The sequence below is a fragment of the Hemitrygon akajei genome, chromosome 7 (genome assembly GCF_048418815.1).
Source record: "Hemitrygon akajei chromosome 7, sHemAka1.3, whole genome shotgun sequence".
NCBI lineage: Eukaryota > Metazoa > Chordata > Chondrichthyes > Myliobatiformes > Dasyatidae > Hemitrygon > Hemitrygon akajei.
The window spans coordinates 114,032,504-114,046,936 of record NC_133130.1 but is presented as its reverse complement, the minus strand read 5'-3'; the positions used below and the strand labels follow the sequence as shown (position 1 = coordinate 114,046,936).

Below are 14,433 nucleotides of genomic sequence, written 5' to 3'. Positions count from 1 at the left end.
AAATCGGCGTGTCGATAACACAAAAGCTGAGTGAATAGGAAATGACAGCCCTTTCCACTGCTGAGTTAGTGGCTCTTAAAAGAGCCTTTTGTTGTGCTTGGTGCCGAGGCCGGATTCAGGCGCGCTCCCCACGGATGCGGCGGGCCAGCTGGATGTCCTTGGGCATGATGGTGACTCGCTTGGCGTGGATGGCGCACAGGTTGGTGTCCTCAAACAGCCCCACCAGGTAAGCTTCACTGGCCTCCTGCAGGGCCATGACGGCCGAGCTCTGGAAGCGCAGGTCGGTCTTGAAGTCCTGAGCGATTTCCCGCACCAGGCGCTGGAAGGGCAGTTTGCGGATGAGCAGCTCGGTGGATTTCTGGTAGCGCCGGATCTCCCTCAGAGCCACGGTGCCGGGCCGGTAGCGATGGGGCTTCTTCACTCCGCCCGTGGCTGGGGCGCTTTTCCGCGCCGCTTTGGTGGCCAGTTGTTTGCGGGGAGCTTTCCCTCCGGTGGATTTGCGCGCTGTTTGCTTGGTCCGGGCCATTCTCCTTCAGCAGTCCGAATAATCTGAGCGACGGAAATTGAAATATTGGAGTGGAGTTGGTGACGGGGTTTTAAAGGGTTGATGAAGGGCCGCCCAATTCCCTCTGATTGGTTCTAAGGGAGATGTCCATTACGGGGTTTCAGTGCTGCAATTGGCTGCACATTTTCCTTCATTAGTTTGAAGCTGACTGGGGGTGGGGAGGTGGTTTCAGTTTTGGGTATTTTTTCCGTTGAAAAACTACCGGAAGTCTTTATTCCTTCTACCAGAGTGCATGGCCTCCATTATTTTCCAGCTGCCATTCTCTGACCATTCGCCCAATCTGTCTCAGTCCTTCTGCGACACCCTGCCTTAACAACTCTCCCTGTAACACCACCTAGCTTCATATCATCCACAAACCTGACCACAAAGCCATCAATGCCAACGTCCAAATTATTAACATGTAATGTGAAAAGAAGCGGTCCGAACACTGACACGTGTGGAACACCACTTGTCTCAGACAGTCAACGAGAAAAGGCCCCCTGTATTCTTCCTCCTTGCCTCCTGCCAGTCAGCCAATCTTCTGTCCATGCTGGTATCTTTCTTGAATTACCATGGACTCATAACTTGTTAAGCAGCCTCATGAGTGGCACCTTGTCAAAGGCCTTCTGAAAATCCAAATGAACTGTGTCCACTGCTTCTGCTTTGGCTATCCTGTCTGTTATTTCATCAAAAATTTCCAACAGACTTCCCTTGCAAGAAATCGTGTGAACTAGACCTTGAAACCTCATCCTTAGTAATGCAATCCAGCTTCTTCACTACCACTGAAGTGTGGTCAATTGGCCTATAATTTCCTTTCCTCCGCCTTTTACCTTTCCAAAGAGTGGAGTGATATTTGCAATTTTCCTGTCCATCTGGACCATTCCTGAATCTGGTGATTCATGAAAGATCATTTCTAGTGCCTCTACAATCTCTTCAGCTTCCTCTTTCAGAATATTGGGGTGTGGTCCATCTGGTCTAGGTTACCTACCTATGTTCAGAGGGTTCAGCTTTCCAAGCACCTTCTCCTTAGTATTAGTAATTGCACTCTTCTGTCCCATGGCACTTGAAATTCTGGCATGTTGCTAGTATTATCCACAGTGAAGTCTGACGCATTATTAAGTTCATTTGCCATTTTTTGTCCCCCATTACTATCTCTCCAGCATAATTTTCCAGTGGTCTGATATCACTCTCGTCTCTGCTTTACTCTATATACCTGAGAAATGTTTTGGTATCCTATTTATAATATTTACCTCCATACTTAATCTTTTCTCTCCAATGGGTTTTTAGTTTCCTCCTGTTTGTTTTTGAAAGCTTCCCAATCCTTTAACTTCCCACAACTTTTTCTATATTATCTGCTCTCTCTATTGCTTTTATGCTGTCTTTGACTTCCCTGGTCAGCCACAGTCACCTCATCATCTCTTTAGAATACCACTTCATCTTTGGTATGTTTCTATCTTACGCCTTCTGACATGCCCCCAGAAACTCCAGACCTTGCTGTTCTGTCATCATTCTTTCTTCAATCAACTTAGCTGGCTCCTCTCTCAGCCCTCTGTAATTACCCTAGCACTACAGTAATGATGCATCTGACTTTATCTTATCCGTCTGAAACTGCACGATGAATTCTATCATATAATGATTACTAGCACTGAAGGGTTCCCTTACCTTAAGCTCCATAATCATATCTGGTTCATCACGGATCATCCAATCCAGAATTGCCTTTCCCCAAGTGGGCTCAAACATAAGCTTCTCTAAATAGCAATCTCATAGGCATTCTGCAAATTCCCTCTCGAGATCCAGCATAAAATTGATTTTCCCAATCTACCTGCATACTGAAATCCCCCACTCTATCATAACATTTCCGTTTTTACATGCCTTTTCCATATCCCATTGTAATTTGAATCCCACATCCTGGCTACCATTTGGAGTCCTGTATATAACTCCCATCAGGGTCTTTTTACTCTTGCAGTTTCTTAACTCAATGCACAACGATTCTGCATCTTTTTATTATCTATTTATTAAAGTTTTAAGAGAATTACATAAAATGAATAGAATATTAGAATAGTGAAAAATTAATATTGGCCCTCCCCCTCCCCTTAACCCTCCCCCCTTAGACCCCTATCTGAAAAAAAAGGGGAAAAAAAGAAAAAAGAAAGAAAGAAACATCCTTTTTATGTGACTACTGATGCCAGGTAGACAATCTCTGAAGAATATAGATAATTGCTAGGGTCAATGTCTTGTAAAGTTACAACTCAAAAGAAGTCAATTGCAAACCACTTCTGCTGAAAAATTTGCCAAGAGCAATCAAGGTCATGGATAGAGCAAAGAATAAGAATATATTCAGATTAAAGAGAAATGGAAGACCATGATCACCAACATCATATGACATAGCACATAATGACAATGATGATGCGACAGGGAAAGAGCACTGAAGAAGAGACCCTTCAGCAATACAGAGAATCTGCAGAGTTTACATGCCATGTGTTTGCTTGTGCCATGACTGACTGATGCCCAGTCGAATTAATGCCCCTCTCCTTCATGGTTAGGAAAGTTCGAAAGGCAAAGACAAGTCACAAATTATCAGTGGCAGCCAAGATTAAGGGAATGCTCAATAAATGTTAATATAAACATTAATGATGCAAACATGAGGAAATCTTCAGATGCTGGAAATTCAAGCAACACACACAAAATGCTGGTGGAATGCAGCAGGCCAGGCAGCATCTATATGAAGTACTGTCGACATTTCGGGCTGAGACCCTTTGTCAGGACGAACTGAAAGATATAGTAAGAGATTTGAAAGTGGGAGGGGGAACATCTGGAATGATAGCAGGAGACAGGAAGGGGAGGGATAAAGCTAAGAGCTGGAAATATGATTGGCAAAAGGGATACACAGCTGGAGCTGGAAGAGGATCATGGGATGGGTGGCTAAGGGAGAAAGGGAGAGGGGAGCACCAGAGGGAGATGGTGAACAGGCAAGGAGTGACTGACAGGGGCAGAGAGAGAAAAAGAGTGAAAAGAAATATTGCGATATTTCTTTTATCGCAATACTAAGATTTTGCAAATGTATGGAAGGACAAACTGTTTGGTCACTTCCTGGCTGGAGCATTGTCAACCTCGTAGGCATCTTTGTATGAAGTTCAGTGTGTATGTTACATACGAATCCTTGAAAGGTGTTTCTCCTCATCAGTCTTCAGTTACACCATGCTGCAAGGTTGTCTCCGCTCCCTTGGAACAAAGTCTTGATGTGGCTCATTTTGTGTGCTTTTGGGCGGTTGCTATGATAATTAATGAGTGCTGTAAGTGTATGAAGATGAAGAGTAACTAAGGAGAGAGTGGGGTCTGTTGTGGAGCAAAGTGACAACCTGTGTACGGAGCAAGAGGAGGTGGGCAGGGCGTGAAGTGAATAGTTCTCAGCTGTATTCACTAAGGAGAAAAGCAATGTGTTTCAATTGGTGCCATGATTAGATCCCTCACTGCTGTGACCATTTGAGTCAAATCTCTCAAAAGCTGTTCTGTCTTTCCCAGATAGAAGGCATAGAGGGTAAAAGTGCATTCTCAGGGAAAGGGTATTAATAACAAGAGAACATTAGTTTCAGATTGGAGGTGTGAGATTTATAAGGAGATCAGTGGGATCTTCTTCACACAAAAGGTGGAGTGCATTTGGAATGAGCTGCCAGAAATGGTGGTTGAGGCAGGCACATGAGCAATATTTAAAAACAATCTAGATAAATCAGAATCAGACTTTAATCGCCAAGTACCTATGCACATACAAGGAATTTACTTCCGGCAGATGTTGTCTCTCTGCTCATAACAATAATAATGATAAATATAAATGAAAATATAGATTATACATACAGGTAGTGCAATCCAAGTAATAGTTAGCCGACAGTTAACCGGCAGTTAACTGTTCAGCAAAGTGACCGCAGTAGGGAAAAAACTTCTCCAGTGCCTATTAGTCTTAGTCTGGAGGGATCTGAAGCGCCTACCAGACGGAAGCAGATCAAACAGTCCGTGCGCAGGATGGGAGGAGTCCTTTATGATGTTCCCCACCCTCTTCTTCAACCTGGAAGAGTACAGGTCCACAGTAGAGGACAGGGAGGCTCCAATAATGCGCTCGGCAGTCCTCACTGTGCGCTGTAGTCTGGTTCTATCCTGCTTGGTGGCGGCTCCAAACCACACAATGATGGAGGTGCACAGGACAGACTCAATGACTGCAGTGTAGAACTGCAGCAGCAATTCCTGAGGCAGACCGTATAATAGATGGCAAGAAGACATTTTGAGTCTATGGGCTAAACATGAACAGGTGGGACTAGCTCACTGGAAACACAGAATGGACAGGTTGGTTGAAGGGCCGGTTTCCATGCTCTTTGACTCCATGTATGTCCTAGAAAGTCATCTGAAAGAATACACCACGTCCACTGAGCTTACTTATTGAGTTTACTGGTACCCACTTGAGAAAGGAAACTTGAGACTGCAGATACTGGAATCTGGTGCATTGAACAATCTCTGCTGGAGGAACACAGCATCTGTGGGTTTGATGAATTGTCAATGTTTCAGCTGCAGTGGGTCACCCCCACCAGCCACATCTCCTGATCCCCTTCCCGTTCTGTCTTCTGCAGAGGCCACTCATACTCCTGTTTCTGTGACTCCAGCCATAATTTGAGAAGAGCAACCTGTTCATAATGTTCTGTACTCCATCCACAGTTTGAGGAGAGACCTTTCCATAATCTGATGTGTTTTCACAAAGAACCACAAATTCCTAGAGTCAATCATGGTACAGTTAACTCACATTCTGTATGGACAGAAGTGCAGTGAGATCAAATAACTGGCTGTGCAAGAAATCCATGATAGTACAGATTTAAAACTAAGGCTTTAGACAATTGATTAAGTTCGTATTTTTCTTTGGTGGGCTTTTCAAATTTCGGGTGGGGAGAGACAGTTATTTTCCGCGCTTCACTGGCGCAGTCTGACCGTTGGAGAATCAGACAGCTCGCTGATTGGGTAATTTCACAATATTATTCGGAGAAGGCGTATCTGCCCTTCCTCAATCCTCCGGAAGCTATAATGAGGGGGATCGCGGGAGGATTTCCTTGTTCACTGCGTAGAGATCTGCGAGACCTTTCATTCTCTCGTATCAGATTTTTTATGAATGAGATAATTTCGTGTTCGTCCAAGAACTTCCTAGAGTAATATGGAGCGGTGAAATCAGTGAGCGAACAGGAGAAAGAGATACTCCAAACTAATCTTAGTTCCCAGTTAACGGAAAGTACGCCAAATGATAGTTTTATCCTTCAATCCAAAAACAGGGTTTTTACAACACAGGAGTACTCCAGTTAATACATCATATTCACAGCAATTAAATAACGTCTTCACCCCAATCCTTCTCTTTGTGCAAAGCTTTTGAGAGTGGGGGAAGTCGCGATAAGCTGACGGAAGCAGGAGGGCAAAATGTCGGTGTTAGCGCAATGAAGCAGGGACGCGACACAAAAGGATTGTACGGAGTGATGGGAAGTTTACTGAACTTTCAATAGAATTAGAATTAAAGCTTTCAAAGACAAGATTGTTGCGATCCAATGTCGAAATTTAGTAAAACTCTTCCATGGAAATTGTGAGTGGCTCTTAAAAGAGCCGTTGGGTTTACGTCAGCACTTTCTGCGGCTTCATTTGGAGCTGGTGTACTTGGTCACCGCCTTTGTACCTTCCGACACGGCGTGCTTGGCCAGCTCCCCGGGCAGCAACAGGCGCACGGCGGTCTGGATCTCCCGAGAGGTGATGGTCGAACGCTTGTTGTAATGAGCCAGGCGGGAAGCCTCACCCGCAATGCGCTCGAAAATATCGTTCACGAACGAATTCATAATGCCCATGGCCTTCGAGGAGATGCCGGTGTCGGGGTGAACTTGTTTCATTACCTTGTAGACGTAGATGGAGTAAGTCTCCTTTCTTGCCCTCCTACGCTTCTTGCCGCCCTTAGCTTGCGCTTTGGACACGGTTTTCTTGCCGCCCTTCTTGGAAGCTTTCGACGGATCAGGCATTTCTTCAGTCAGTTTCGGACCTGGAAATAAGCGAAACTAACTCGCAGCGCCGATTAAATAGACAGTATGCTCCGCCCTATGCTAATAAGGAATCGGAAAAAGAACGTTCTCATTGGTAGATTTCCATCTAACCTTTTAATTGGAGAATGTGAACAGACCAAATGCACCCCATACCCATTGATAATGAGAAAGCGGATCTCCCAGTGGCTACCCATTTCAATTCTAAGGGAGAAATAGAGGACTCAATCTTCTATTATGCTCGGGTAGATGGTTTGACATGTGCGGATTAAACCTTATGCAAAACCTTACAGTTCTTATGCAATAAAATACTAGAGGTGACTTTATCAAGCCAGAGGGAATAATCATTTGTCAGTTCTCAGGTCAGATTAACTGAACAACCTTCAGGTGACAAGGGCCACGGTAAGATTACAGTTCTCAGGGATGATTCTCATGTGAATATTGAGTGGGGCAGTGATTGATACAAGAGGTAAATCGATTGGAATGGCCTTACCAAGCATTTCTCAAAGGTTGCTTCCATCATTATAAACTGTCCACAGGAGGATCTGGTACATGGGGAGAGGAGAATGGAACGGGAACTAAAAAACACGGGTAGAGTTTCTGTCAGGACCTCGGCCCTTTCAGAGTTTTCAAAACTACTAGAAAACTGACCACCCCACAACCTCAAGATGCTGACACTACACAAACGCCTAAATGTAATGAGACCAGCATTACACAAAGTGGGTAGGATTCATGTCAAACATGCGGGGAAATTTGTCACTTGGGTACCAGGATACCAGCACTTGCAGGTAATTTTTACTCTAACTGAAATAATGGTGCTCGCCTACGAGACAGTTATTTACTCATCTGCTTGGGAGTCTACCTCTCAGGAGTGAGTTTAAATGAGTTAGAAATAGAAGGAATTGAGGCCTGTTGGAATCAGTGGGAGCAAGTTATGCATCAGGCTAACAATGCTCAATACCTTAGATTTAGCAGAATTAGAAAATCAGGTACAGAAAATGTGGGGTATTACTGGGGAAAAGAATCAAGATCAGATACAAGCAATCAAATTGGTCATGGTTCATCCCAGGTAACTCTGGACGCACTTACATTTCTGAAGCTCATTCAAGATACAATGAATCAGATGACTGACCACATTGACCTGATTTTTAAGGAAATGTATAAAACTGATGTTTGTGACACACATGCTAGTTGGTTGCTTGCCATGATTGACACAAATTTATTACAACAATACAAATCAAATACCAACTAAAATGATGGAAATAATTTAACCTACCCTTTGAAAAGGGTTCGCAATGTGGACAAATACCATGGGAAGACTTGCATATCCTTAAGTAACCCACCAGCATAAGCTATTGTTTTGAATGGCACTGGGAAAGTGATAGATTTATCAATGGCGAGACCACTGGGGTTTCTCACGTTATATGATTTCTCACATCACATTATCTCACTCTTTAGTAATAATGATCAGAGAGGCACCGAGAGAATCTCTATTTACTGACAAGTAAACATATTTAAGACACGGTTCGGTACATTTTTGCATACTAGGGGAATTAAGGGTTATGGGGAAAAGGCAGGTAGGTAGAGATGAGTTCATGGCCAGATCAGTCGTGATCTTATTGAATGGCGGAGCAGGCTTGATGGGCCAGATGGCCTTCTCCGGCTCCTATTTCTTATGCTCTTATGTAAGTACTGTAACTTTATTATCTCAACTACAATGCACATGAATTTACACAACCAAATACCTATGTGCTTACCTACAAAGTTTCCTTGACCCTCCATGAACAGTCAAGGAATATAAAAAGTAATACCCAGGAAAGGAGTCTATGCTGGCCAGCTGTTCCTCGTGATCCCACTCCAGTCCCCACATGTCCATGGGATCCTCCATATCTGCGATTATTGGTCTCTGGAGTGATTTGCTCCTTTGCAATTGAAGCTGCTAACTTTTAAAAACCACCTTGTATTACTTCAGATACGGATTTGAAGTATTTGTGGGACTACGTTGTTAATGAGTTTTCAGCAACTCCTCACTTGACTGCAGACTGGACACAAGTTGTAGAGGAGGCAAGGGAGAAAATCCATCAATGGAATAAACACACAAACGTAATTAAGACATCTGCTGATAAGGCAAATGAATTGAGTGATGCTGCTCTGTATCTTCCATTTTGTGAACTGGTTTTGCATGTCTGAGTCAGTATTTTAAGATTCACACAGTGATGTTCCAGTTACCGGTACTCTGCTGGACTAGAGATAATTTCCAAATAAGAAATTACTTGTGCAGTATTCTTTGATATGATGTAACACACAGGTTTGTGAATGTTGGGGTCAGTGCCTGCCCTGAGTGATTCAAGCTGGTTACTGATTTTCAATGTAGACTGAGCTGTGAGTGTTTCCAGTATTTTACGTTTTTATTTCAGATTATCTGTTGTAAAGGTCTTTGCCATTATTTTACAGTGCCAGCTGTTGTAACTTCCTATACCCTTACTTTATGGTACTGGATGTTGTAACAGTCTGTGTCCTTTCAGAGTGGTACTGGTAGTTCTAACGGTCTGTGCCCTCACTGTACAGTACCAGCTGTTGAACCAGTCTGTGTCCTTACTATACAGAGCCAGCTGTATAATGGTTGGTGCCCTTACTGTATAGTGCCATCTGTGGTAACATTCTGTGGCTTCACAGATTGGTGCTGGCTATTGTAAAGGTCAGTGTTCTTAATGAATGGGGCCAGTTGTTCAAATGGTCTATGCCATTACTGTATGGAACCAGCTGTTGTAATGCTCTGTGCCATCTGTAGTAAAGGCCTGTGCCCTTACAGATTGGTATCAGTTATTATAACAGGCAGTGCTCTTAACTTACAGAACCGGCTGTTGTAATGGTCTTTGCCCTTACTGTACAGAGCCAGCTGTATAACGGTTGGTGCCCTTACTGTATGGTGCCATCTGTTGTAACAGTCTGTGCCTATATTGTATTGCACTGCCTATTGGAAAGGAATATCCCTTTTCTGTATAGTGCCACCCATGGTAAAGCTCTGTGCTCTTACAGATGGGTACTGGCTGTAGTAACAGTCAGTGCTCTTACTGAATGGCACTGGTTGCTTGAATGGTCGGTGCCCTTATTATTCGGAACTGACTGTTGTAATGGTCGGTGCCCTGACTGTACCGTTTAGTTTGTGATAATGGTCGGTGCCCTTACTGTACCGTTTAGTTTGTGATAATGGTCTGTGCCCTGACTGTATGGCAATGCCTGTCGTAACTTGTTGTGCCACTACTGTATGGTACCAGCTGTTGAAACTGTCTATGCCCTTACTGTACAGTATAAGCTGTTGTAACGGTCTGAGCTCTTATTGTACATTGCCGGCTGTTGTAACAGTGTGTGCCCTGACTGTATGGTACCAGCTGTTGTAACGATGTGTGTCTTTGCTACACAAAAACAAGTGTTGTAATGGTCTTTGCCCTTACAGATCAGTGCTGACTGTTGTAACATTTCTGCCCTTACTATAAGGAGCTGGTTGTTGTTGTTGTAATGGCCTATACTCTTACAGTATTGTTGTGGTCTGTGCCCTGACTGTGCAATACCAGCTGTTGGAATGGTCTGTGCCCTTACTGTATGGCACTGCCTGTTTAAAATGTACACAATTTTCCAAAAATAGATCTCCATTTATCTAATTATGTGACTTCTAACACTAATTGACTGAACCAGTAATGATTTGGTGTGTCATATTAAAAGAAGTGAATACTTAAGTAATCAATTATTTTGTGTTTAATAATTGTAATAAATTTAGACCAATTTGTACAAATTTGTTTTCACTTTGATACAAGTATCTTTTTCTATTGCTCAGTGTCAAAAAAGCAAAATTAAATCGACTGTGATTCAATGTTGTAGAACAATAAAACATGAAAACTTACAAGGGGTGAATACTTTTTATAGGCACAGTATGTCCCTTTTCTGTATGATGCCATCTGTGGTTAAGGTGTGTGTACTTATAGCCAGTACCAAACTGTTGTAATGGTCAGTACTCTTACTGAATGATACCATCTGTTTGAATGGTATGTGCCCTTACTGTATGGAACTGGCTGTCATAATGGTCTGTTCCCTCACTGTACAGTAATGTATGTACAGTACTGTATGGAACTGGCTGTTGTAATGATCAGTGTTCTTACTTTATGGTACCAGCTGTTGTAACGGGTTGTGCCCTTACATTCCAGCAAAGACAGATGTCACAGTCTGTGACCTTACTGTATGGTACGGGTTGTTGTAAAGGTCTGTGCCCTTCCTGTAGAGTTCCGGCTGTGGTAACGGTCTGTGCTCTCACTGTATGCTGTCATCTGTTTTAAAGGTCTGTGCATTGACTGCATGGTGTCAGCTGTTGTTAAGGTCTATGCCCTTATTGTATGGTGCCAGCTGTTGTGAAGTTCTGTGTACCTACAGCACAGTGTTGACTGTTACATAGAACATAGTGCCGTACAAAGAGAAGCACGTGGGGGATAGGGAGATCAAAGCCAAATGAATTGATATGCCAGCGCATTTCAAGGTAAAGTAGAAGTAAAGAGCATTAAGTTGGATAAGTCGCCATGGCCTGATGGGGTATACCCTAGATTATTAAGGGAGGCAAGAGAAGAGATTACTTAAGCCTTGACCAATGTCTTCATGTCCTCTCTAACCGCTGGTGATATCCTGAAGGACTGGTAAGCGGCTAATGTTGTCCCATTATTCAAGAAGGGAACCATGAATAATCCTGGAAATTATAGACCGGTGAATCTCATGTCAGTGGTAGGGAAGATATTGTAGATAATTCTTTGGAATAGGATTTATGAGCATTTGGAAAATCATGGCTTAATTAGGGAGAGCCAGCATGGCTTTATGTGGGCAAGTAGTATCTTACTAACTTGATTGAGTTATGATGAGCTGATGAGGGTGATTGATGAAGGTACAGTAGATCTGTTCTCTATATGGATTTAGTAAGGTGTTTGACCGGGTTGCTCATCCAGAAGATTAACATGCATGGGATTCATGGTGAATTTGGATTTACAACTGGCTTATTCGTAGAAGACAGATGGTAGTGATTGAAGGGACTTATTTTACTGGAGGCCTGTCATTACTGGTATTCTGAAGGGATCTGTTTTGGGACGTCTGATGTTTGTGATGTATATAAGTGACCTAGATGAAAATATAAATGGGTGGTTTAGTAATTTTGGAGACAATGTGAAGATTTGTGGTGTTGAAGATGGGCAAAAAAAGGGACCAAAAAAACCCTCATCAGCTCATCATAACTCAATCAAGTTAGTAAGACACTACTTGCCCACATAAAGCCATGCTGGCTCTCCCTAATTAAGCCATGATTTTCCAAATGCTCATAAATCCTATTCCAAAGAATTATCTACAATATCTTCCCTACCACTGACATGAGATTCACCGGTCTATAATTTCCAGGATTATTCATGATTCCCTTCTTGAAGATGGGCAAAAAATACAGTAGGATATAGATCAGTTACAGATATGGGCAGAAAAATAGCAGATGGAGATTAACCCAGCCAAATATGAAGTGTTACACCTTGGTAGGTCAAATGTAAAGAGATACTATACTGTGAAAGGCAAGACCTTCAACAGTGTTGATGAGCAGAGGGATCTTCGTCTCCAAGTTCATAGCTCCATGAAAGTAGCTGCACAGGTTAATAGGGTGGTTAAGAAAGTATACCTTTATTACTCGAGGCACTGAGTTCAATAGTCAGGAAGTTATGTTGCAGTTTATAAAACTCTAGTTAGATTGCATCTGAAGTATTGCATACAGTTTTGGTCACACCATTATAGGATGGATGTTGAGACTGGAGACAACGGCATCTCCTCGAGGGCTGTGTGCATCATGAACTCATTCGTGTATGATATTTTCAAGCACATCACAGGCGAGGCTTCCTGCCTGGCCCATTACAAGAAGCAGTTGACCATCAGCTCCTGGGAGATCCAAACTGTCATGTGGCTACTACTGCTTGGGAAGTTGTCCAATCTCACCATGTCAGGGAATGATGATATTTGCTGATCCAATTTGCCACATTATCATTCCAGATCATTGATATAGATGACAAATAACAATGGATCCAGCACTGATCCACCTGGCACACCACTTGTCACAGGCCTCCACTCAGAGTAGCAATCCTCCACTACCACTCTCTGGCTTCTTCCACTGACCCAATGTCTAATCCAATTTAGTACCTCTCCATGTATACCTAGCGACTGAATCTTCCTAACTAAACTCCCATGCAGGACCTTGTCAAAGGCCATGTTAAAGTCCATGTATACAACACCCACTGCCTTCTCTTCATCCACTTCAACACTAGTCTCCTTCAAGGTCTGAGGGAATACCCTGTCAGGTCCTGGGGATTTATCTACTCTGATTTGCCTCAAGACAGCAAGCACCTCCTCCCCTTTAATCTGTATAAGTTCCATGACCTCCCTACTTGTTTGCCTTGTTTCCAATGACTCCATTCCAGTTTCCTTAGTAAATACAGATGTAAAAAACCCATTTAAGATCTCCCCCATTTCTTTTGGTTCCGTACATAGCCGACCACTCTGATCTTCAAGAGGACCAATTTTGTCCCTTACTATCCTTTTGCTCTTAACATACTTGTAGAAGCTCTTAGGATTATCCTTCACCCTGACTACCAAAGCAACCTCATGTCTTCTTTTAGCCCTCCTGATTTCTTTCTTAAGAATTTTCTTACTCTTTTTATACTCCTCAAGCATCTTATTTCCTCCCTGTTGCCTATACATGTTATACATCTCTCTCTTCTTCTTTATCAGAGTTCCAATACCCCTCAAGAACCAAGGTTCCTTATTCTTTTTCATTTTGCCTTTAACCCTGACCGGAACATACAAACTCTGCTCTCTCAAAATTTTTCCTTTGAAGGCCTCCCACATACCAATCACATCCCTGCCAGAGAACAACCTGTCCCAATCTACGCTTTTTAGATCCTTTCTCATTTCTTCAGATTTGGCCTTTTTCCAGTTTAGAACTTCAACCCGAGGACCAGATCTATCTTTATCAATGATAAGTTGAAACTAATGATGTTATGATCACTGGAACCAAAGTGTTCCCCTACACACACTTCCGTCACCTGCCCTAACTCATTTCCTAATAGGAGATCTATTAGTTCCTAATCCTCCCTAGTTGGTACATCTATACATTGATTTAGAAAACTTTCCTGAACACATTTCACAAACTATAACCCATCTAGACCTTTAACAGTATGGGACTCCCAATCAATGTGTGAAAAATTAAAATCCTCTACAATCACAACTTTCTGTGTCCTGCAGTTGTCTGTTATCTCTCTGCAGATTTGCTCCTCCAATTCTCGCTGACTATTGGGTAGTCTATAATACAACCCTATTAATGTGGTCATACCTTTCCTGTTTCTCAGCTCCATCCATATGGCCTCAGTAGACAAGCCCTCTAATCTGTCCTGCCAGAGCTCTGCTGTAACATTTTCCCTGACTAGCTGATGATACAAAGATTGGAGGTGTAGTGAACAGTGAGAAAGGTTTTCAAAGCTTGCCGAGGGATTGGACCAGTTGGAGGAATGGGCTGAAAAATGGCAGATGGAGTTTAAAGCGGACAAGTGTGAGGTATTGCACTTCGGAAGGTCAAACCAAGGTAGAACATACAAGGTAAATGGTAGGACACTGAGGAGTGCAGTAGAACAGAGGGATCTGGGAGTACAGGTACATAATTCCCTAAAAGTGGCTTCACAAGTAGATAGGATTGTAAAGAGAGCTTTTGGTACATTGGCCTTTATAAATCAAAGTATTGAGTATAAGACATTGGTGAGACCGAATTTGGAGTATTGTGTGCAG

General features: G+C 42.8%; 2 protein-coding genes across 2 annotated transcripts; both read right to left on the bottom strand.

Annotated features, from left to right (window-relative positions):
- Positions 1-53: 53 nt before the first annotated feature.
- LOC140730044 (histone H3) lies at positions 54-595 on the bottom strand. Its single transcript, XM_073050190.1, has one exon. It carries the CDS (start codon positions 524-526, stop codon positions 116-118), a length of 411 nt encoding a protein of 136 aa, XP_072906291.1. The 5' UTR covers positions 527-595; the 3' UTR covers positions 54-115.
- Positions 596-2,673: 2,078 nt separating this feature from the next.
- LOC140730835 (histone H2B type 1-O) lies at positions 2,674-6,597 on the bottom strand. Its single transcript, XM_073051777.1, has one exon. It carries the CDS (start codon positions 6,571-6,573, stop codon positions 6,202-6,204), a length of 372 nt encoding a protein of 123 aa, XP_072907878.1. The 5' UTR covers positions 6,574-6,597; the 3' UTR covers positions 2,674-6,201.
- Between the last annotated feature and the right edge of the window lie 7,836 nt (positions 6,598-14,433).